Below are 25,978 nucleotides of genomic sequence, written 5' to 3' on the forward strand. Positions count from 1 at the left end.
CAGTTTAAAAAAACAGTTGTTATGTTGAAAATCACAAGTGGCACTGATTTAGCAACAGACTGCACACTGAGAATAGAAATGTCATTAAATGGTTAAATGGTTAGAAGGCACGCTCAGAGGGGGTAGTTTAAATTATAGCCTAAAGAATCTAAGAAGGGCTGACCCAATTGATTGTGATTTGAGCTTATATACAAAAAATACACAGCATTGTTGGCAACTGTATCTGTAGCCTAAAATGAAAGTCCATTGTTTTGTTTGGGTTTTTTCTGAGTAGCTAGGAGAGAAAATGATCCTTCCATTCACTGTTCAAACTGAAAAGGGTAAAAGTGTAGCTAACTTCAAGACATGATACAGTATAAGCTTTTGTGCGCACCTCAGATTTAATGGCCATTGTTAGCTTAGTTATATAACTGTTACCAGATATGCTAATAAGATATTTTCCAATGAAAAGCTGACCTATAAGCAGGAAACAAAGAAAAAAGTAAGTGATATGCAATGCTTCACTCAAAACAAGCCTTAAATATCTAATCAGAATAACAGATTCATTGTAACTACTATACGCCGCTGTACTATGACTTTTTCCTTTTTCTTCTTTTTTTGGGGGGCAGTGGGGGGGGGGGGGGGGGGGGGGGCTTAAGTGGACAAAATAAACAAAATAAAATTAATTATATTTTGAAGGTAATGTCAAGATATGATAAATCATTCAATGTAATATACAGGTTTCAAAGCCAAATTAGTAGTGGCAAATCTAATTTCAAAGTTGCATCAGTAACAAAAACACAATGCCCTCAATATAACAAAAGGAGCAGCTTCATATATCATGGAAACACAATTTGCAGAGTGCACTTTGTAGGACAGTGACAAAATTTATTTACAAACACACACACACACACATACACACACGCACGCACACAGTATGAAAAATAACCACACAATTAAATCAATACATCCTGAGACACGATATCGTCACAAACTTACATTATGAACATGTCAGAAGCTTAGATTTATGACCATGCTGCCTGGTAAAAATTACTTGAAATCCAAAGCTCCTGGAAATGTGTGACACAGAAGTAAAGCACCTAGACAGCTACATGGAAACAAAGAAGTGATACCGTCTAATGTGACAGATTGTGCAGCAGATTATTGGTTTTAAAAGTCAAAGATAATGCCAGGTTGTCCAGACAGCTTCCCCATGAGGGCTTTTTTGTTTATCTTGTATCTTTTATAAAACTAGTACTGTGTTTTACTTTATTTTTAAAGGAACAATATAACTCCTGCATTAGTGGATGATGCTGATAGCTAAGGTTCAATTTTGCTTCGCTGTTCTGTGCAAACAAGTAGACACAAAGTATTTTGTGCAATAGAGTTCACAGCCCTTGGGTGTTCTGCAACTCTCTTCATCCAAATACAAGCGTCTGAATGAACATGGGGCTCCTGCTCTGCCCTTTACATATAAATGAATGGGTTCATCAGTTCTTGAAGAGAGAATAGGTCTGAAACATAAAGGGAAAAGTAGATATTGTTTAACATTAGTAGAGTGCTGGAGCTGAAAAGCAGTTCAATTTTATTCAGTTTTATTTATATAGCACCAATCACAATAATAGTCCCTCAAAGTGATTTATATTGTAAGATAAAGACACTACAATAATACAAAGAAAACCCCAACAATCAGATGACCCTCTATGTGCAAGCACTTCGCGACAGTGTAGTGTTTTAACAGGAAGAAAACTCCAGCAGAAAAAGCATCAAGCAGGGGCGGCTATCTGCCATGATTGGTTGTTTAGGGAAGGGAGACAGGACAAAAACATGCTGCGGAAGAGAGTTTAATAACTACTAATGATTAAATGCAGTGTGGTGTAAAAACACAAAGAGTTAAAAGAGGTAGCGATGAAGAAATGATCAATGCATCATAGCAGCCCCCTTAGTTTTGACCCAGGCAAAACTAAGGGAGAGTTCAGGCTCACTTTATCAAGCCCTTACTATAAGATTTATCAAAAATGTAAGGTATAGCCTAATCTTAAAAGTAAAGAGTGTCTTTCTCCTGAAGCTAAACTAGAAGCTGGTTCCTCAGAAGAGAGGCCTGAAAGCTGAATGCTCTACCCCCCTCTACTATTAATCGTCCTGGGAATCACAAGCAAGCCAGCAGTCTGAGAGCAAAGTGCTCTACTGGGGTGATATGGTACCACGAGGTCTTTAAAATTAGATGGGTGATTAGATTTCAAAACCTAGTATGTGAGGGAAAGGATTTTTAATTTGATTCTGGATTTAACAGAGACCCAAGCAAGAGAAGCTTAAGGGAAGCATCCATAATTAACCTTAATGTGTAAGGAATTCTCCCCATTTGCATGAACAAACTGTAATCTACTAGACAGATATTATTCAATTCTGCAGAGGAGTAAATATGACTACTATACTACTATAAATATTTTACAACTATGCTTTCAAGAACTTTTGAAATTAGCTAAGAATTAGCTAAGAAATCTAGGTTAAGCAATGCCTTGTTAAGTAATGATTTCATTACCACAACCTTAAAGACTTATGGCGTTGAGAGATAGATTGATGATATTCAAGATCAAAGTGTTAATTAATGGTAGAGCTATGCTGCGCAGTCTTGTCAGAATAGAATCTAGCTGCTGAAAGTGATTACTAAAGTTAACTCAGAAAGATCAATCGGAGAGCCTTAATAAATATCTGTAGTATTCAAAGTTGCTTGCTCATTATGAATATTTTTTTATGTTCTGGATTAATTTTTATTTGGAAAAGAGATTCATGAAGTCATTACTAGTTCGCTTTAAAGGAATGCTTGGGTCAACAGAGTTTTGACTCTTTGTCAGCCTTGCTGACTGGCTACAGTGCTGAAAACCTGAGGTTGTTCCAATTTCCATCCAAACACTAATGAACAGTAAGTCCTAGCTTTACATAGGGCTTTATATAGGCCAACACATTCTTTTTCCAGGCTAAACAAAGATATTTTACATTAGTGCAATGCTATTTCCTCTCCAGACTAAAGGTTCTCTGCTTTAAGGGTCTTCTGATTTAAGGCTTTCTTTTTCAGAGAAACCACAGTATCCAGAGTTGGATGAAGTGATGATTTAACACTGTTAACAAGATAATTGACCTCTGTGCGAGTAGAGTTTAGGTAGCTGCTCTGCACTCTACTGGCACACGGCATTGAAGATAAAAGTGAAGGAATTACATACATTAGTTACAGCATTTTCAGTAAGACGTCTACTGCAATGAGATTTATTCCCCACTGCTGTGTTATTAAGAAATGATCAGACAAAAGAGGGTTTTCAGGTAATACTGCTAAATGTTCAGTTTCAGAAAAAAATCCAGGGCTTATTTAAAGTGGTGGGTGAGCTCATTTACATTTTGAGAGAAGCCAACTGAGTCTAATAATAGATTAAATGCAGTGTTGAGTGTTTTCAGCATTTACATGGATCTTAAAATCACGTACTATGAGTATGTTATCTGAACTGAGCACTAAATTAAATCAAAAGTCAGATAATTTAGATTGAAACTCTAAGTAAGGTTCAGGTTTACAAATTTACATAATTTCCTTAGGGATGTTGTTACATAGGGAACAAATAATTAAAAACAATCGCAGTTTTCCAGTTAGGGCGTACAAAGGTGAGCAAGGCTTGCAAATATTTCAAAACTCTTTCCGTTTCTTTGGTTGATTAATAAGTGGAGTAACAGATTGCTCCAACAAAATTAAAAAAGAAAGAAAGAAAGAAACTAAAGTAGACCGACAACAATGAAATGTATGTGAAAGGATCTTGTGTGTAAGAGTAAGTGGGTAGTCGAGAGACAAAGAAACTGGGTAACACCCAGAAAAGAAAAAGGAAGGAAAGTAGGACAACAACCTACATGAGAACAAACTGTGCTGTGGAGAAGTGAGGAAAGCAAACAAGAGGATTTTAAACTGTAGCCGTGGTGTTTCAAAAAGTCTTTGAGAAATTAGGGTTTTTCTATCTGTTGTGTTTAGAAAGTCATGGCATAGAGCATATTGTCAAGCTTTCAAGCTCGTGCCCCGCATCTCCCCATCTGGCTCCTCTTTGGACAGATGTACAAAAGAAACTAGGAGCAGTAACAAGCAGTAGTTTGTCTGTCAGAAAGCCGTCTTTCTCCACTTTCAAGCCTTGACAAGATTGAATAGGAGATCTCAGGGCAAACCCTCGAGTCTTACAGCTATAAAAGAACCTGCAATGGGGAATAGCAGTTTGGATGAACCCAATGCTTCTGCACCCAATGAGTGTCAGACAGTGTTGAGGGAGTGTGCCTCCCCTGGATCAATGAATATACTGACAGACTGACTACCTGGGCCACTTAAGTTAAGACAACACGCAGGCAACCATGTTAGACAGTTGCATAAATAACTGCCCATTTCAATTATTGCCAGAAAACTCAAAGGCTGATTGTATTTACAGAAACAAACACCTTGATTACAATTCTTTTCTTATTGTTTTTCATATAAATTACAATATTGTTAATTCTAAAAAAAATGCCAGTGCTCCCCCTCAGCCTCCTAATAAAAGCACCTACTGTATGGTTTAAATTTGAAAATCCTAGGGATTTTCTGAAACGTTGACCTCTGACCTTGATGTCCAGGTTACTGGGATTGCAACTTGACTGAGATTTGTAGTAAATGCACCTATAGCATGAATTTGAAAGTCCTACTTCCCCTCGTTCTTGAGCTATCATGTTCATAACATTTCAAAAAAAATTTGACCTCAAGGTCACTGGGATTCAAACGCACCCAAAATCTTTAGTAGTTTCATCGATGGTATTTGTTTCAAAATCCTGTGTTGTCTCTTAGTTATTGCATTCACAAACTTGGTGTTCATGCTGCCCCACCCGCCTTCACAGTTACGATAATGCTTAGCTTAGCGTTAAAAATTTTTTTTTTCAAAAAATGCTCAATTTATGACCTTAAACGTCCTTGTTGAAGTATTTAATAGAGATCTCAATATTTAATAGCTCCTGTGATATTTCGTTTGCGAAGCAGTCTTTATGAGTGTTATTTTGGGTCATGTTCAGCTAATTTATCTTTTGTATAACCAGGCAATGCAAAATTCTAGTTTGGAGAGATACAACAAAAAGAGGAAAAACTTATTTGAAGAAAATATATTTGAAGATGCTCAGAGAACATAACTACGGAGCCCCGCAGGGGACATGGGAGAAAAAAAAATGAAGACAAACTTTTGCGAGATCTCGCAAAACAAACTCGGGATCTCGCAAAAGTTTTGCGAGATCTCACAAAAGTTTTAGCCGCATTCTTCGGAGGCCGCCAGCTCGAAGCCAACCGGGAGGTCGAGGCACGATGTGCCGGGAAAGCGGTGTTCCTCCCGGCTGTAGTTGGTCTCGACCTCCCGTTAGCTTCGAGATGGTGGGTGTCAGATGTCCGAAAACGTCGGAGCACTTTTGCAAATATGTGATGTCTTGTAAACCGAGCAGGTATCTGACGTTTACACAACTACATTCACGCCTCAAAATATCTTAAAAGTGTATTTTGTGACCCAGAAAGAGTAATATTACAACTAAGTAGCTGCCGCCATTGTTGGAATTCAACTTTTGCAAGATCTCGCAAAAGTTTTGCGAGATCCCGAGTTTGTTTTGCGAGATCTCGCAAAAGTCAGTCTTAATTTTTTCTCCCATGTCCCCTGCAGGGCTCCGTACATAACAGCTATAGGTTTGGGGGTCTCGTCATAAAACTATCAACATCCCTCCAATCTCAGATGCAGCCATCTGTTTTCTAATTATGTCTTTTCTGATAAGGTGCAGAGAGTTAATTGGGTCTATTGAAATGCATCCATGCCTCATAGCTAATAACTCTGCACTCTGATCTTCAAGGTCCTTCATTAAAGGTTCTCATTATCCTCATAAGATAATAGAGAGAGAAAGTAAACTTTCAGCTAATAAAAGACTGCAAAATAGTTTGTCTTTTTACACAAGAGAGTGTGTATGACTTGCCAGTTACTTACAGATATAAGACATAAAGCAATGTGTGTTAATAGTATGAAAATGAATGAGGGGAAAAAGGATGTTTAACAAAGATAATGCTATAAATAGCTTGATATTCTTGGGGATTGGGGATGCAGCCTTCCTAAAGTATAGCCCCAAACTCTGAAACAAGAAACTTTTAATCTGGCATTTAAACAGTCCATACAATTAATAACAACAGCTATAGCAACTGGGTTCAGCCACATTTAAAAGTCTGGTAGATGCAGGGCTTATCGATATATTTTTCATCAATATCATATTGACCTTCTGCTTTTGTTTCTTCCAAGATTGTTTTCATATTTTTCTGTGCTTGACATGATTTTATGTTTGACTATGTATTATTTACATGTCTACGTGTGCGCTTCTGTAGGTATGTATTTCTGATGGTTTTTATGTTTGTATAAATTTCTGCTTTAATAAGTGATTTTTTTATGCCTGTGAAGCTCTTTGAACCCAAATAAAAGTCCATTTAGCTGAATTAAATTGATCTTTGCCATTTTGCATTGGGCCTAAGTTACACAGGCCTAGAGACCAGTAAGCATACCAGCGAGTGGTTGTCAGACATACCAAGCAACCACAGATTGTTAGAGAAAAATGAGTTGTGGCAGTTATTAGGTGAAATTGGTTGAGAGAGGTATACTGTGCTGCACCAAAAAACTTTGCATGCAAGTAGATGGCTGCACTCGCCAATGGTTAGCATGGAAGAAGCCAACTTAAACCATAAATGGAAAAGTTTTGCCCTCAAACTAAAAGATGTACTTTTTTTTTGGTAACATTTCTCGGTTGCAGCAGTAAGGCACAACATTTACTCTGAAGGCAAATATTCCCCGTTTACCTTTTTGCGCTGCACTTTTTCAAGTTTCACCACAGCTTGCCAACCATTGGGCAACTGTTTACAGACTTTATGGTATCTTAAAGGCACACTATGAATAACCACATCAGTTTGCTAGTGACCAAAGTAATCACAAGGTAGTTTCTGGTGTGGAACCATCTAAGGAAAGCCATTGAACTCCAGCAGGCACTTACCAACTGGTGAGGGAATACAGTTTGTTCCCTAGTGACTGGATGTTTTGTTTTTGCCTGAATTGATCAGTTGCCGATTATGTATTGATTCTCGATGACCTGTACTTTTATAATGTACACTGTATACCATTTGTTATTTCTATATATATATATATATGCAGTGATAGGATTGTGTTACTGGATAAAGACACTTTTCTATTAGTATTTTTGATTAATATAACTTTAAACTCTACTCACACAGAGCTCATTTGTTTATTAGCTAAATCAGTTATTTACGTTCCTTAAACATCAAAGACAAAATCTGATGTTTAAGAAAAGATTATACAAGAAGAATACAACACTGATTAATTTTCCTATGTCAGAGTAAATTGCTACCTTAATTCTTGTAAAATATGAGTTCTTGTGAGTCATAAGAATAGTAATACGTAGATTAGGCCTAAAAAGTGCTTTGAGTGCTCAGGTAGAGTAGAAAAGAACAGAGGTAGCAAAAGTACAGACTTTCTTTACTTAAGTAGAAGTACAGACACCTGAGTTAAAAATACTCCATTAAAAGTTGACGTATGTTTTTACTCAAGTAAAAGTGAAAAAGTACAGGCTCTGAAATGCAATCAAAGTAAGAAAGTAAGAGTAGCTCCTTGAAGGAGAATCCTACTAATAATTTTTATACAAAGGTAAATGAACCTTGTGCTATACTAATATTAGATTTACACAACTGAATTCAAAACGATGTCAACAGTTTTAAAAGCTATGATGTCTGATGTCCACCCCCTATTCTGACACTATACTGTTTATACTGTCTTTACACTAAGACCGTATGAAGCTGCAATTCAGTAAATTAATCCAAGGCTCATCCGCTTCAATGCAAATTCATCTCTGCATTTGATGTAAACCCAACTCTGACCATTTGCATTTTAAAAAGCAGCTCTTACCTTTAAATATAACCTCTCTACTTCCTCCCCTGTGTGTCTGTCTTCCTACAGCTGTCTCACAGCAGCTGGACCTTCAGCTAGCAGCACACTCAGCAACAAACTGCACACAAACAGTTTGTGTGTTTGCTGATGTTTGTTAAGCTGATAGAAACGTTGAAATTGAAATTACCTGCTACTTAAAATTGTTACTAGCTTCATGCTCACTCCTCTTCTGTGGAGCTAGCTAAATGCTAAAGTACTTCAAGCACGTCCTACAGTCACCAGGAGCTTCCTGCCCACTTTAACTCCCGAACATAAACACTATAGACGAAGCTAAAGTATGAAAATGTAAGGAGTAAAAAGTACTGTTTTTTTTATGTAGGAAGTAAAAGTAAAAAGTTGAGAAAAAAAAAAAGAAAAAGAAAGAAATACTCGAGCAAAGTACAGATACCTGAAAATTTCAAAAGTCCACTTACCATTTAACACCAACTTGAAAGCACCGATCATCAGTCAGCTCTTGTAAGTTGTCAGTCTGTTGAGAGGCAGTAAAGGAAGGTGATACGCCGTCATTAATCTCTCTCTCAGCTTTTCATACACTAAACTGCTTCACCAATCAGCTAAAGCAAGACCTGCAGACCTCTTTATTAGATCTGGGTGGCAATTCAGAAGAGCTAAAAGCTAAACAAGCTTTATTTAGCATTAATAAACTACCTACTTAATGCCAACTAGTAAATATAAAGGGGAGACGATCATCTTTTGGCTCTGTGGTGACAAGCCTTTTTAAAAGTAAAGATACATCCAACAACAACATGACTGACAACAACTGGCGTCCTTTTTCCTGCCATCCCCTTGTAGAGGGCACCTACATCTCGTCAAGACCATGTCATTTAATAAATAGAAGTCTGCATGTAATTGGAACCAATCACTTCGCCCCCTTCCTTTCCTCTCTTGCATTCTAATGATCTCGTAATGGGCCCTTGATTAGAAAAAGGCATGGAAACAGCTGTCAAGGCAGGCCAGGAAATGATGGATCATCCTGCAGACTTTGGTGTCCATTAAGTTCTATTCTGGGCCTGATCACCACTGGGGGAGAAGATAGCAAAGAAAGTTTAGTAATATTTAGTTTCCCAGTGGAACAACACTCACTAAAGTCTTGAAACTGATACCAAATTAATTTTGAGCACTGGGAAGAACATTCAGTCTGAACCTAACAGTGTCGTGCATTTTTGCACATTGCCTCTTGTCAGCATGGTGTGTAATGTGTCTAAACTTCTCATTACTAAGCCCGGCATACTATGCTATTTGCTCAAGGGCGCAAAAGGTAAATATGATGACACAAACTGATGGTATCACATGACGATGGGAGATATTCAGTTAAATGAGATTAAATGCATTAAAAACCGAGTAATTCATCATATGTTATCAGAAAATAATAACATGACATTGTTGCTTATCAAAACATGAACAACCCCACATGAAAAAATGTAATGCCATGCAGGAAATGTCTCGTATCCTTTCATATTCTTGCCTCTGGCTCAGGTCACGCCAGATTTACTGTAAGCATGAACTGCAAAATAAGGAAAGAAATACCTGGCCTCCAGGATTGGCGTATGCTAGAACTTTCTCTGATATGAGGTTTTAGAGTCTTACTCAAAAAAGTTCCCAAGTCCAACTGAAAACACTGCCTAATAATAACTAGAGACAACATTGTGATTCAGTCACACAAACCACATCCACCTTTTATTTTAATGTCAACTGCAGACCTGTAAAGTGTCTGCTTGTGATGAGGTACCTGTTGACAAAGGCCGATGACTCACCACCAAGCCGAGTATCACATCCTTCTTAGAGGACTCAAGACGGCTCATGTATCTGTGACAAGAAGCTGATCTATTTAGTTGTATTCTCTGTTAGTTGGTGCTTGCAGTAACTTTTTTAGCAGCAGTAGAGAGCAAGGAGTCTGCAGTTTCAAGGCATTTCACAAGTGTCATGCCTAGTATCTTATTCTCTCCAAGTCTTCTACTGTGATCAGATAAGTCAAGAAATTTGGGTTATTTTAATCTATTGTTGCGTTCAGGTTGTCAGTTGTTGGGAAGTTGTTTGAGTTTTCGCTCTTATTGTAGGTTCTTATCAATTATTGTCTTTAAATCAGTTAATACAGCTTCTCCTAATTTTCCTTTTGCCACCACTGATCCATATAAAATATTCTGGACCAGTCAGAAGAAACAGCTTGGATATAACAGTTCTCGTCAATGCAACCTCTCGCTTTGTGAGCTTCAGATGAAATGATATGATTTCCATGAGCCCCCCCCCCGAATTTGGGCTTTTATTCGTACTTCAAAGAAGTAAAAGTATAGTCCAAGCATGAATTGTGAATAAGCATTAATGATTAATAACACATAAGTCATTCTGAAAGTGCTGCAAATATTTATTTCCTCTTGGCTTCCCGTACATGTTTAACCTGGCACGTGTAGTAATTGAATGTAATTGACTGTACTGTATGTTCCCAGAGCTATTACTCTGGGAACATGCAAACAAACTGATCTGCATAAGTGGCCTAAATAAATTAGGCACTAAACAGACAGAAGCTGCTCCCATCGAGCTTTTGAGCATGACAGCACTTCAGCAATTTTGTAACAAACGTGCTAAATCATTCATGCCTCTCTGAGGATCCAAGAAAACACGTTAAAGGCCTCTTCTTTGTTCTGCAGTTATGGTAAAAATATAAGACGGCACTGACATTAGATGGTCCTGGTGAACCTTAAAGCTGAGGACTCCTTCAGAGAAAGAGGAACTAATAAAGATGGCCCTCAGCTGCTTTGTCTCAGCAGTTATTCTTAGTCAGACGGTCACTGCTCATGTATGTATGAGAAAAGAAAGCCTGGCAACCTGAGCTTGTATTGTGCACTGATATTCCAGAGGCAGGTGTGGCAACTAAAAGCTTATAAATAACTCCTCAACCTTTTATACACTGCTATGGCCTTAAACGATGAATGCTTTGAGTCTCTGTGAGTCAAATGACCACTAGACACAAGAAAATCTTGTACCACTTATAGTAAAATGTCAATTTCCTTTAAATTGTTTGCAGATTTAATGTCCAAAAAGTGGAATTCAGTCAAGTTTATGTTTCCAGAGATAAAAAGTTTTGAGAGCAACATGAATAGACACAGTTCCAATAAACTCTTGGGAATACAGTGCCATATTTAATGAGACGAAACAGTGGCGAAGACAACAAACGAAAGGCAGGAAAGAATGTGAAAAAAAGTCGTGCTGCAGAGGATCAACTCGAAGTCAAATCATGAAAGGAAACTTCTGGAAAGTTTGAAACTTATCCAGTGTTTACTGAACTAATTACTAAAGCCAGCCACAAAAACACAATCCTGTGTAACAGGTTTCAAATTAGTTTCGTCCTTGAACGTGTTATCATTCTCCAAGTAGCAAAACAAAAGACTAAAAGGAGATTAAAAGTACACATACACCCACAGATAAGGTGACTATATGTACAAGTATTCCTGTGAGCCAAAAGTTCAGGATTCGGACTGCTTTGGTTAAGTTTCAAACTTTTTTTTTTCAACTCTTGGCCCTGTCTGATGTCATTGCAAGCAGATACCACTAATATGGTCATCTCTGTGAACACTGACTGGGTAGCCAATCAGAGGAAAGCTGATTTAAAACATTTTACTTTAAACAGATTGCAAACTGAGGGGCTAGAAAGTATAAGTGAAGCTACTCTAGTACATTAATCATCAGAGGGCCATAAATGTTACTGCCGTTTATGCTAAGCTATTGAGGATGTGTGTAAATTATGAAATGCTGGTGACAATTATTAGGGTTCATCCTGTGGGCATCATCATCATTATTTTCTGAACCAAAAGTCATTGCAATCCTTTTAACAGTAGAAAGATTTTGCTCTGTATTCACGAGCAATCACACAGGAAGCCTGCATTATACCAACTGCTTTCTTTTAAAAACAGACTAACTGGTCATACTGTTAATGTGACAGATTGTTTCCTTTTCAAATACTACTTATTATTTTTTGCTTTTGTTTTCAACTATCATGTCTTTCTTCCTCGCTTTCTCCCGTTCTCTTTGGATCTTTCTAAATCGATCTGGCAGTGTGTGTGTGTGTGTGTGTGTGTGTGTGTGTGTGTGTGTGTGTGTGTGTGTGTGTGTGTGTGTACACACGTTTCAGTATACACAGGGGTGTCATTGGTCTATATTTACCAACTTAAGAATGAGACAGCATTGTGTTGTCGACATACTTGGCAGTGAAGGACACAGAGTTCAGGGTCACCCTGATTACTCAAGAGACATAGAGAGAGTGAGGTACAGTAGATGAAGACAGACAGACAGTCAAAGGCAATAAAGAGAGGTGAAACACTAAGACTGAAAAGCATCTTCAAGGAGTGAGACAGGGAGACAAAAGGAAGTGGAATATATTCGTCCTACAGATCTTTGGCAACAAGAGAAACTGTGAGTGGGATTTCCATTTCCTCAGCCACTAGCTAGATCTAACACAAATAGCAAGCAAGGCTTTTTTTGCTGTTCATCAGTTGCTGAGGAATTAGAGTACCTAATAATACTAAGCCTGAGTAAAATGCATGCACTGTACCTCTACAGTACATTTGCATATAGCAGCTAATTGCTAGTGTTTTTGCTTTGTCAAAAAGGTTTCCCTTCTCTTCTTGTTTCTCTTGAAAATGTTTGCTCGCTTCTTCTGCTAGCTGAACTTCTTAATTGTCTTGTCTTTTGATGGCCTTAGTGGATGTAGCTTTTTAATTACTCTCCTGGGAGACCACAAGTCAAGCTCCTGATGTATTTGTATAATTTCTTTCCCGTCAATGTTTAAAACAGTGAATCATTTACCTTGTTTTGTCTCAGGTTGATAGATTTTTATTATTAACATCAGACCTAGAAAATGAGCTCTCACATTACTCCAGAGACTTTAAAAAAAATTGCACGGTGCATAGAAATAGAGCCACTTTGCTTTATCTGCTTTCCCTCCAGGGGCCTGGGGATCCAGGCTTCCCCATGGAGATTGATCAATTCCAATGTGCTAGAGGTTGACCTACTATCCTCTGTGTTCAAACAAACCTCTCCCCTTGGGCAGCAGTGAGACGCATAAAAACTAAAATAAAATAAAATAAAATAAAGTAAAGCAGCAAGGGAATCAGCTGACCTGCAAGCATATTAGCCTGTTCCCCAAACCTCTTCCACAATGCAATTGAAGGAGATGAGAAGAAATAACACACTGCGCTTGTTTATATTGCTAACACAGGTGGCTGCTATTGGGAATGGGTGAATGAAGCTATCATTCAGGCACGACCTGATTCTGTTTGTTGGGTGCGTTCTGCACTCACCTCCCCAGAGCAAACACATGATTAATGATGGACAGGGTGTGTGCAACACCATGGCCAACTGAGGCTCAGTTGCTGAAAAAAAGGGGGTGATTCACTATAACACACCATTTCAACATGTCACAACACAGTAGGCTGGACAGTGAACAACACACAAAAAAATTGTAGGTTTTCACTTTTCTTTAGCTTTCTTTTCTATTTTACCAATTTATAGGTTAACCCAATAACTAAAGCTTCAATTTTCAGTTAGAGGCCCAGTAGAAACCCCAGTCGCTGGGGGAAAATGATCATTCCCTGGCCGGTTTGCAAGTGATTTTGGACGTTGCCAAATTGGGTGGAGCACCAAGAAAACCTCTTGCTAGCAGATCTCCATGGTCAACTGCAGTTTGCATAAAAGGTACTAACTTGTCTGCAAGATGTCAGGGCTTCGCAGTGTGGAGAGAAGGAAGAGAGGACCCAAACGTAGGATTTATGAAGGATAAGGACAGTGTTTATTACAAAGGCAGGATGAACGGAATATAACAGACTGAAACTGACTGATTGACTGAATGGCTGGCTGGCTGGCTAACTGAACTGGAAAAACACACATGCAGAATTGTCGGCAGCAATGACAAGACAATGAACTGGAGGAAAGTAAGGACTTAAATGCACAGGAGTGATGATGATGAGAGACAGGTGAGAACACAGCTGAACTGAATCTGACTAATCACACACAGGAAGTGGAACAGAACATAATGGACACAGACCGGGGCAAACGTAAAACATAAAATGTGAAAACTAAACAGTGGCAAAATTCAAAACTGAAAACGCTGGGTCATCAACCCAGGAACCCTGACACAAGAACCTGCAAACTAACCTCAGAGCTGTAGTGAAATTACAAAAATGTGGCCAAAAACAAGAAAATAGAGAACGTTCACCTTCAAAGTAAAAGTTGTGTCACAAAACATTTCAAAAGGCAAACAGTCTTCGTTTCCAGTTTGCATTACAAGGGTAACAACCACTTAGTGAGTAGCTGGTGAATGTCTGCAGACAAGTCAGCGACTTCTTCAGCACAGTTTATCTCTTTGAAAGCAATGTCACCTAGCAACAGTAAAAAACCTCCAGCAACCACTTGCCAGCTGGTTGGGGAATATATGTTTCTCCGTAGCAACCACAGGTTGCTAGACAGTCGCCATTCAGTCTCTAGACCTGTACGACAAGAGCCTATGATAATCAGCAGCTTAATGAAAAAAAAAGTAGTTCCAGCAGTATTTCAAATGTTTTTGTAAAGCTACATATTAAAATGCTTAATCGGTTTTGATGTATTAAATGGATTCTGAACAGTTTCCTTTCCTCTCTGTAGTGTATCATTGACATATTGGATTGAAGCCCCTTTATCGAAATAGTATTGGGTGTTTGATAACCTCTTTTGATTGCTGTAGATTTAGAAATATAATTATTATTATTTTCACCTTGTTCGTTGTTTGTAGTCACTTCAATATAATATCATAAGAGATTTAAGCACTACGACAAATATTCTATATACAATTAAAACTTAGGGCTGATTATTCCCATTATAAATCTATTGCTTTTGAAAAGCTTAAAGCACACAGATAAAGGTGTTTACTGTAAACATATGCATAATCGTGCAACTAATCTGAACTCAATTTCAAACCCAGCTTCAGGTTGCTGATTACTAATACAGATACCCTCATGGCTAAGGCTACAGTGCCTTTAGTGCTCGACTGACTCCTATTGACAATCACATTGCCTCCTACACACCTCTGCATGCTCACTCGTAGCTTCCCCTCCACTCCCAGGTGCCGGTTGGGGCGTTACCATGGAAACCAGGATGGTGATGCATCGAGAGCAGGAGGAGCAGTCGTCCCAGATGTCTCACAGCATGCAGCTGTCCTCCCAGATCAAGAAGAGGACCTTCACGTCAAGGTGCAAACAGACACACAGTGATAGCAACATCACTGCATGCCATTTATAATGAATTAATTTGATAATATTTATCTTCATTTTAACAAAATTCGGGAAATGCCACAACCAAAGAGGAACTAAGGTATTATCTTTGACATCAGATCCAATTTATTCTTTTCTGCCAAAGGCTTTCTTTGTTGCCCAAAACCTATAAAAATCTCAACAAGCTACACTAAGTGGCATGTTCCTTCATCTCGCTAATAAACACAGGAACCTCTTTATATCGTGTTATGTGTGGTATGTGTTCTCCGCTTTTCTCTGCAACTATTCTTTCGATTTACTTCAAACTTGGCAGGTGTATTGCTGGGGGCTCACAAAAATGCAGTGTTAAGCTTGAAGTCTGTCAGATCAGAACTTCTGATAATTTTGCTGGAAATCGCTTTCTGTTACACTTCTAAAACAACTAGTTGCCTAGGGTGTTTAGGGAACATCGACACCTCGTCCCCCAAGGAAAAAAAAAAATCTGAAACAACGGCTCTCACCAAAACAGGTCTGTTTCTGGTGATTATTTGACTGTTCAGTAACTGTTTCTTTTAGCATTGCTCTGTGCATAATTTCATATGATTTATTTTCCATTTTTATTACTTAAATAGAAAATACAGGCTTAGTGAGGTCAAAACATTATAATCAAGAGTTGGTTTTGTCTTTTCATGGGGTTTGCTAACAGCACAGATAAGGAGGAATAATCTTTTACCCTTTCATTTAAAAACCACTACTTATCAATATAATGAACTAAACGCACTCAAACATGTGGCCTTTACATGGATTTACTGTCATCAGTGATCAATAAGTACTGCATACACATGAAATTCACTTCATTAGATGCATCTGTTCAACTGATTATTATTGCAAATATCATATGGACGCAACTCGCTGGATTTAGGCCTGGAAACATGGTCAAGACCTGGTGAAAGTCAAACAAAAGATTATAATGTGGAAGAAAGATGATGTAAGTAACTCTGAATGTGGCGTGATTGTTGATGCCAGAAAGGCTGATCTGAGTATTGGTAAATGGCCTGTATTTGTATAGCGCTTTACTTAGTCCCTAAGGACTCCAAAGTGCTTTACACTACATTCAGTCATTCACCCATTCACACATCATACTGGTGATGGCAAGCTACATTGTAGTCACAGCTGCCCTGGGGTGCACTGACAGAGGCGAGGCTGCTAGACACTGGCGCCACCGGGCCCTCTGACCACCACCAGTAGGTAACGAGTGAAGTGTTTTGCCCAAGGACGTAATGACCGGGACTGTCCGAGCCGGGCCTCGAACGGGCAGCCTTCCGATTACAAGACGAACTGCCAACTCTTGAGCTATGATCGTCCCATTTTAGATTTTAGAAACTGCTGATCTACTTGGGATGTTCCCACACAACCATCTCTACAGTTTGCAGTGAACGATTTAAAAAAGAGGAAATATTCAGGGTGGGGTTGGTTGCAGAGGTGTTTTTGTACACATTGTTTAAATACTAAACAATGTGTTAGTGTTTACCACAGTTATCTCTTTATAACCACAGTGTACATTTTTGGATGGCTGCTTAGAGCAGGATAAGATGCCACGTCACAAAGCCCAGACCATCTCAAACCGGTTTCTTGATCATGACAATGAGCTCACTGTGCTCAAATGGCCTCCGCAGTCATCAGATCTCAATCCAGTAGAGCAGCTTTGGTGTGACGCTATCATGTCAAGCCAAATCTCAGAGGAATGTTTCCGGTACCTTGTTCACTCTATGACACAAAGACCGAAAGCAGTTATGAAGGCCAGCACTAGCTACTTTACAGTACTTTTGTTTACTATACAGGATCTAAGTTAAACTCCTCTTAACTCTGGGACACCTCAGAGTCTAAAAAGTGGCTTAAAAGAAGCTCCGTAATCACTCTCACAGTAACAGCTTGAGGGAATACAAAAACAGAAAACTGATAAGCATAATGTTTGTGTTGTCATATCATGAAGACTTCTGTTCAAACTCAAATTTCACAAGCAAAACTCTAGAAATAACTAGTTCTGTTTTACTTTATGTGCAGTATTGTTTATTGCACGTTTATTTTTAAATGAAAGAGACAATTTAAACAAAAAGTACAATAGAAAATTCACTGCACTATAATAGGAAAGTGCAGCTTGAGGCTTTAAAATTGATGAAGCAAACTGATTAATATTTGAAAAAGGTGGAACTGTCTCGCACCATACGCAGCTTTCTGTATAGTATTAAAAAGAAATAAACAGGATATAGGATTAACAGATTGAGCAACTTGTTAAGATGAGGACTCCTTGCAGCTTTACTGATAACAGAGGACATCCGTATGCATCTTTGTTATAAAACAAATGTATCCTTTATGTAAATTTCATTTTTAGTACTGATTCACTACATGGTTCAATGACACATTCAATCAAAAAACGACCTCAACACATGCACACAAGCAAACAGTTTTATATTTCAGTCTTTTCTACCAGAAGTCCCTTTGACATTGTACTACAGCCGGTTTTAAAGGCTAAAGTTAAACATAAACTCTTGATCATATGATAAGCAGACAACAGCGGGATGAGCTAACGGATAAATTAAGACACCTGTGTGTACAGATGCATCAGTTCAGCTACTTTGTGGTTAGCATGAAAATTACCTGAAGCAGGAAATGAATAGCTTTCAGTTAACCTGCTACACAAACATCTAAAAACAATCTCAAGGTCCAAGGCTGACTTTCAGTCTAACCCATGAACACCCAGTCCATCATATTTGATAAATATAGTTTTATTTTTGAGACGTCTACAACTATGTGATTTTTTTCTCCTGAAAAACCTAAAAACCATTTTAAAGCAAATTCAAGACGTAGCAAATATGATACAAATGAAAGCTATATATGGAAATGAACATTTTATAAATAAAATTGTCAGTGGTTTATTAAACTCTAAAGTTTCAAAAAAATTAAATTAAAAGGTTAAAGTTTAACCGACTATAAACTGTCATGTGTAATGATTAGATTGCAAGTCTGGTTCATTGTTATTTGCCTCATTTTAATTTTCTCAAAAGGTTTTTTTTATAACTTTTTTTGTTTCTTTTCATTTGGCTGCCCACACTCACATGCAGCAGGCCTATCCATTTACACTATGGCAGAACACAAATGAAAGCAGGCACACAGGTACAAGTCAACATATACTCATACTCTCAAGCCAAATTTGCCTTCATTTTCATGCACCCCTCTTGCTGTAGTGAGTTATTAAATTAGGCTAACCTGTGGGTCTACAATCTCCATTGCAGAATAAAGGGAACTGGCCAATTTTTCTCCTCGGGGAAGTTGAAAATAAGCAATTATTCCATCTAGCTTAGTTCAGCTGAACTTAGAGGTCATGTCTCCTTTTGTTTAAAAGAAGAAGCATGAGAGGGAGCAGGTGCATTGGTGAAATTTATACTTAGAACATGCTCGTGGGAGCACACTCAAATTTATCTTCATGTTAGATTGAGCAAAGTGGCCTCTGGGTAGGTTTAGCCAACACCAGAGAAGGGAACGGTTTTCTCTACAGTGGTTTCATTTTTTGTATTTGTAGAATAGCACAAAACAGTCTTTGTACAGTATGTTGACATGCATGAAACAGCGATAACAGAACGTCCAGTTCCATCAAGTTTCCCTCTTTTTTATTTCCTCCTTCCAGTTACACCAAGTTAATATTTTGAGGAAGCCCACTGTTTGTAAACACAAACGAACAACCACTCTCTTTCAACCAACAGCAGTGGCATGACATTTTTGGCCTGCATGGATTACTGCATGCATTTGGAAGTTCCTGTTTATATGTGCCCTCATGTATACATATATCTATACACACACACACACACACACACACACATATATATATATATATATATATGTGTGTACTACCCAGCCACACACAACATTATTCAGTGGTACACACATTCAATGGGAGCCCAAACAATAGAAAGAAAATACAATTATAGGAAAGCAAAAGCAGAAGTTGTTCTCTCAGCACCGTGAAATGGGGAAATTTCCCAGATTACAAACAAAAGAAAAAGAGAAGTCACGTCAATTTGCATTGCCATTTGTAAGATGACTTGTTGAAAGCAATGCTTGAGGCTAGATGTTAACAGCAACGGTCGGGGTTTGTGTGACGCAGGTGGATAAAAATACAGTTCTGGCATCACATTTGAGATTTTGAGATTTTTATTTATTACAGTGGGACTCTGTGGTAAAGTAACGTACACTACTTCACAGGAAGAATAAGAGCAGCAGCTTTTTAATTAACAGGAATCCAAAAAAGCTAATGCATATTCCTAAAAACAAAAAGAAAAGGTTTTCATTACATAAGAAAAACAAGGGAAGCCTTCGCACTTATAAAATAGCCTCTCACTGAGGTTGCAATTATTCTAAAAGAGTAAGCCTCGTCTTCAGATAAGGAAAAAACTCAAATTTGTGCTTCTCGTGTTACAAATGTGCTATTCAGTTTCACAGCTGCAACAACAACAAAAGCCTCTTTCCTTCCATGGTGGTGCACATACTGTGGATAACGTCGACTCAGTTTTATGTTGGAAATTCAGACAGAGTTTGTGGTGCAGTGTAGGCTCAGAAATGTACATATCTGCATAATTGGGCAAAAGTCTTTTCTTTACTAGAAAAACGGGAAGTAGGTGCAGCGGTTTACTGAAACATGGAAAACATAAAAGGCAAAAACAGAGTTTTTACAGTGATGTGCGGGAAAATCACTATTTGTTATGAACACCTTCTTTCGTCGACACAGCCTGAACTCTTGCAATGCTTTCTTGTAACTTCTTTCTCGAAGTCTGTAGGTGTAGTTCTCCATGGATCTTGGTGGATGCTTCAACGCTACATTTTGGATTTTGACTAACTTTTGTTCCATTCTCTTGCAAGATAATAATGTTGAGGTTCAGGAAGGCCAATTTCTCAGGTCCTGTTTTGATTGGGGTTTTTATTTTTCTTATTTTTTAAGGACACTACCTTCAGATGCTGGTCATCTACCGTAGATAGGTTTTTCAGGCCTACCGCTTTTTCTTTTGTCCTCCACATATTCAGGTTCCTCAATTTTTACAGACATACTGCACAGGCTGCTGAGATCTGTTAAGTCAGCGGTCCCCAACCCCCGGGCCTCGGACTGGTACCGGTCCGCGAGTCGTTTGGTACCGGGCCGCGAGAGTTGAGGCTCAGGTGTGAAATGTATGGTTTTCAGGGTTTTTATCGGTTTTCAGCGTTAGTTTGTTATCGTTTTTATCGTTTACTCGGTTTTCCTGGGTCTTTTCACGTGTGTTAGGAATAAATCTTCTTTTTTTCTGTACCGGTACTAGTTTTATTTTGTTGTATTTATCCGCGACACCTTAAAGGCTGGTCCGTGAAAATATTGTCGGGCATAAACCGGTCCGTGGTGCAAAAAAGGTTGGGGACTGCTGTGTTAAGTCATCAGCTAATAGACAAAAATACTATTTTATCTGTAAAATTAGGTTATTTTTTGGGATATTTTATAGAGTCAACTAAAGAATTTGGAAACAAGTTAGGCTAGGTAATGATGATCGGTTTTGCCTAAAGACACGATTTGAAATTGGCTTAAAATTTGCTACGTTGTCTGTTATATAGAGACAGCTAAAAGGAGTGAAACAAAAATGAGTGAAAAGCATCCAGTGTCTAAAGAAGGCTTTTGAAAAAATGTAAGAAAGACTAAGGACTTATTGTAAAAGACCGTGTTAGAAAAAAATATATATAAATAATTCTTGAAAGCAAAATATAAACAAATGGGGGGGTTGGTGGAGTAGTATATGATGAAGCGATAACTAGGCGGTAACTAGGAGAAGTGTTGGCAGTGCATCAATATTTACACTCTCCTGTATGTGACCAGTGACTGCAGTTTATGTTTAGTTCATCTGGTATATTCCCCCTCACTAAATGTAGCTCAAACAGCCAAACCATCACCTGAATCAAACATACTGTAGAGCCTGAAGTTTTACTCTTCACTATAGTGGCCAATGGCTGTGACCGTGTCATAAACAATCCAATAAACTCGCCTATACATTTGCATGGGCTTAACGTCACCAACCGCAGTTCCTCTTGATGACAAACACAATAATAACATGTGTTTGTACACCAGTGAGGAAAAGGGGAACACTGACAGAGCAGAAGCAGCAGCTGAGTGCAGTTATGACATTTCTCACACTCGAGGAGAAAAGAGGTCGCATGCTGCTCTGCTCGAATGGCTATATTAGGGTTTTCAAACCCCACATGGGATGAAGCTAGTTGAATAATCGCATAAAGCACAAGGCTACAATTCTGCAAACACTGCACATTTTACTGCCCACAGACAAGAACCTGAAGACACGACTGTTTCAGCCCTACCACTGTGTTTAATATCCTGTTTTTAGCTCGTATCCCATTGCCACAGGGTCATAGCTAAAATTAAAATATGTTTTAACAAAGCAGTATTTTGTATTTCCCATTTAAAATAGTAACGAATCCAATTTAGCAGCTTGCACAGTAATACTACTGACAACACAGGAGTAGTATAAACTGAATAGTGACAAACATGCTACACCATCCTATGAACCACGCTTTGGGTTTACCCCAGAGCTGCAGAGTGACAGAGGGTATATTAGTGTGACAAACATTACAGAGGATGTGTTTCAAAGAAGTTCTGCCTGTGATGGATTTATTTTCTTTGCAATTTCCTTTGTCTTGTTTGATTTTTGGTTTGCCATTGTTTACTTCGCTACATCTTCACAACAGGAACCAGAAAAGATGCATAAAAGTTGTTTTCTTAACTGAGATAAGAGTTGCCTGCTTTAAAGTGAATCCCTGGAGCGCCTGAATAAATGAACCCTCATGTACTTTGTATTTGCCTACATTAACCGAAGCACTCTCTGATGCACGGCCTCCTGTGCTTCTCAGCTAGAGGATATTAGAGGCAGTGCTGCTTTCTAGTGGCAGAGGAGAATAATGGCCTGATGAACAACAGATTGGATATTGTGTCATAATCCGTGACAAAGTTAATAGGCGTGCTAATATCCTTCTATCAGCAGAATAGATAACTGTGAAGGATGACAAGGGAAGATATCTATTTTGTAATCTGTCACCTTTGTGTGTCGTTTGATGATTTGCGCATGTTAATCATGCTTTGTTTTATTTATTTTATTTTATTTTTTTTGTCCTCCACAACACTTTGGATGTCACAGCGATGAGGAGGCCTCCTATTCAGGTGTCTTTCCTATCATACCTGGTGATGTCATGTCAGTCAAAGAGGTCCTCGACATGGACAACTTCCCTCGGCACAGAACATGGTGAGGCACAAAACAGCTCACAGATCATCTTCATACAGATGTAATTTGTTGAAAAATACTTTTACATTTAAATTATGTTTTAATTTAAATTTGAAATCCTTGCATTTACATTTTAATAATTGTGGATGAACTACTAGACAAGAATGTCTTTATTGAAACGTGTTAATTCTAGTGTCGTAAATATTCAATACTTCCATAAGACGAGTCAAGCTCAGTGAAATGTGTCCTGGGAATTTCAATGGATATCTATCAACAAATGCATATCACCTTGCAGGACGATGCAGTCAATTCATCCTCTTTAAAAAAAAAAAACAATAACATCCTTGAGGTTCAAAAATGGGACTCAAAAGCATAGAAAGTGAGAGCAACCACATGATCCTTTAAATAGTCCTAGTAGCAGAGGCTCACAAAAACCAGAAGCCTGCATCTGCAAGTCTTGATGCGGGGATTTCTAACGCAGGATGAATCTTCAGTGCATGAAAAAAAGGGCAGCAACCATGGACGAGTCTCTTCACACTGTCAACAAGGCTCCACTTTTTTTTTTTTTCCTGAGGACTTCCTTCCTGGATGATCTGTTTATGTCATAAAACCCCTGCCTCTCCGTCACTATCATGCTCTCTCTCCAGTTTATTTGAGGAAGAAGAGTGGGTCAACTTCCACTGACGCTTTGCCCTGCGAGCTAATACAGCACAAGAGCTTTTCTGTCAATAGAGAATCTCAGTAAACAACGGAAATCAGGGTTTTTTCCCTCGTTCTCGTCAGTCTATAAAAGGCCAGCTGGGTCCCTTCATTTGCTGGCTGATGTCATGGACCAAATAAGCAATAACTATTCAACTGCAGTCATGCAGAAGAAGGATATTAGATATGTTTGTATTTTTGTGGTTATAGATAGAAGCAGGGGAGTCTCACATCCTGTGGAGGGATGTAGAGCACAAAGCACTGTTTTATTTGTTAGTCCATAAAACTCTTTTGTTTTTGCTATTTAATTATAATAAATATTTGTTTCCCCATTTATTTAATGTTCATGAAACCCTTCATCACACAAATGCATGAAACTGTAACCAGGATCAAGACTGATGGGATACCACTGATAAACATCAACTACCGCCACGCTCAAATGACAGCTAATCTAAGATAGGAGTCAGCCGATACTGATGATTGTCTGATAAACTCAAGCTATCGAACATCTTCATTTTTGACTCTGGTTCATTTACAGAGAGTGGGGCAGTGGTTAGCCTTATAGCAAGAAAGCCCTTGGCTTGAATGTGATGGCCTGTGTAGTTTACATGTTCTGCTGTGCCTGCACGAGTACTCCTGGGGGCCCTTGACTTCCTCTCATAGTCCAAACACATGGGTGCTGAGTTAAATAGTGATTATAAGTTGACCACAGGTATGAAAGTGAGGGCAAATGGCCGACTGTTTCTCCGCGCTAGCTCTCCAATAAAATGATGACCTACCCAGTTACTCACTTAACTACCTATGTAGTTAACATCTACAGACTACTGCAGATTAAACCTACTAGTTTGGTTTTTAATTTAAAAGATATTGAATTTTTTAAATCACTTTATGACTCTGAGTATAAGGACTTTGCAAACAGTCTGTGAAAGTAAAGAAACATAAATAAATAAAAAAGGTCTTTTTTTCCACTTATAGAACATATACCACCTACATAGTGCTCTCCTGTCTGGTGCAGTCAGGTCCATTGATAACAGCCTATCTTTGCAGCATCTTTGCAGCAGACGGTTTGGTTTTCAAACAAGTGAAGAGTGAAGGCAGTCTGCCAAAAGGAGCATGAGGTTTTAAAGAAAAAAGGCCTCCATGTGCTCAAGAGGGAATTATAAAACTGGTTTGTGGGTCAATTTGAAAGACATGTTGGTTAATTGTGTTGGACTTCATATACGAAGCAAAAGAATAAATATTCTGGTACTCAAGCTGGACTTTTTTTTTTTTTGCCAGAACACATGGTCTTTAACTTAGTAAGTGAATCAGAATATAAGAGGATTTTGCTGATGACATGTATGAACTCTTTTTCTTTCTAAGTGTCTTACGGTCATGTTGCCAGGACAGGATTACTGCTCGGCTGTCATATCTAAAAGTAATCCCAGAATAGAGAGGTTTAGGTCACAGAGAACACACGCTGAGGGATTGTTGCCTCTAGTGACTTGATTTGCTTTACTAAAATCCCTCTTCTGCTCTAGGGGCACCTTGTCCTGTCTGGGTCACGTAGTGTCTGTGTTGCAAGTCAATAGCACTTTCAAATTTAAAGGCTTAGCAGCAGCCAGTTTCCTGTTCTCCAGTCTATCCACAACCTGATTACACTCTTGTGTCAAAAAGGATTTGACATCGCTAGTGTAGACTTCATCATAAGTGCTAAAAATAAAAGATATTTCCTTCTTCAGGCCATGAAAGGAAGCTCTGGCTGGCAAGTGGCCGAAAAAAGTAAATAGACAGATGAACAGAGGTCACAACGAGTATTAAAGTAGCAGATTAGAAATAGTAGAAGACAGTTGCCAAGTAGCAAGAGTGAAAAGAGGGGAAGTCATCGAGGGTGAAATCACACCCTCTTGAAAGACAAAACACAACTGAAAGTAATGAGCCTCAGCTGCAATGATGTAGTCCTGCCAACTTAGCATCTCATTATGTCCCCTCTTCCATATCACCACGACAACCCTCCTATCTCATCAACCAGTGACTATCCATCCACAAACATGCTCAGCTAATGCCGCAGTTTTGTGTCACCTTCAGATTTTAAGACCCAAACCCTACCGCGCAAATTTGCAAGGTCGACTCCCTCTGAAGTGCATCTTGAAACTTCCTTTCTCCTCAGATGTGCTCAGATGAACACAGTGTAGTTGGATAGTTTAGGATGGAGGCTGGAAAAAGCTGAAGATGACTGACCTCTACGGGCCAAAAACGAAACGATGGAAGGATGAAGCTGAAAGCTCTTGAGAACTGGCACACTATTTCCAGACCTCTGCTTTAGCGTTTGCAAGATGGGGGAGCTTAACATTCGATTTGATTTGTGCGGAAACAAATGTGCTAGATCATTCTGTGCTGGCAACTACATGTTCCTATCAGATTCACGTAATGGTCTCTCCAGTATCTTCCCCACATAGGTAAGAAATAAATTATGCAGCTGACTCATGCATGCCCAGTTTGTCTTGGCAAGAATGTTTTTCCTTTTCTTTGCAGAGACAGGAAAGGTTTTGGAGAAATAATAAACCCATAAACCTCTTCATGCCCACTGACTCGATGTGATCCAGTGGTTCATTCCACTCTAGGCTTAAATCTGAACCCACAGAGATTAAAAGCACCAACACACTTTGCTAAACAAGCCGGTGGCAAAAAATACTAAAAACTGTGCTCGTGTGAATATTTAAGAGTCTTTCTCTCTGCTGTGGCAAATAATTAAGCCCTGGGGTCTGTCAGTCAAAAAATGCTT

General features: G+C 38.6%; 1 protein-coding gene and 1 long non-coding RNA gene across 3 annotated transcripts in view; one reads left to right on the forward strand and one right to left on the reverse strand.

Moving 5' to 3' along the window:
* Positions 1-809: 809 nt before the first annotated feature.
* LOC147318918 (uncharacterized) overlaps positions 810-25,978 on the reverse strand; it is a 41,620-nt gene continuing 16,451 nt past the window's right edge. Inside the window, exons 2-4 of one of the 2 annotated variants that reach the window (XR_015131510.1) lie at positions 15,050-15,202; positions 8,411-8,466; positions 810-1,493 (exon numbers count right to left, since the gene is read on the reverse strand). This is a non-coding gene — a long non-coding RNA (uncharacterized LOC147318918). The remainder of the gene's footprint in view (positions 1,494-8,410; positions 8,467-15,049; positions 15,203-25,978) is intronic. The other variant, XR_015131511.1, reaches the window with a different exon arrangement.
* Positions 12,218-25,978, forward strand: part of myom3 (myomesin 3) — a 74,263-nt gene continuing 60,502 nt past the window's right edge. The window contains exons 1-3 of the mRNA XM_086311108.1: positions 12,218-12,404; positions 15,088-15,214; positions 22,432-22,536. Of these exons, the coding sequence (XP_086167234.1) occupies positions 15,108-15,214; positions 22,432-22,536 (212 nt within the window). The 5' untranslated portion in view covers positions 12,218-12,404; positions 15,088-15,107. The remainder of the gene's footprint in view (positions 12,405-15,087; positions 15,215-22,431; positions 22,537-25,978) is intronic.

The sequence above is a fragment of the Aulonocara sp. 'chitande type north' Nkhata Bay genome, linkage group LG11 (genome assembly GCF_057382095.1).
Source record: "Aulonocara sp. 'chitande type north' Nkhata Bay isolate Kocher_YH1m ecotype deep benthic linkage group LG11, A_spYH_male_GT1.1, whole genome shotgun sequence".
NCBI classification, from domain to species: Eukaryota; Metazoa; Chordata; class Actinopteri; order Cichliformes; family Cichlidae; genus Aulonocara; species Aulonocara sp. 'chitande type north' Nkhata Bay.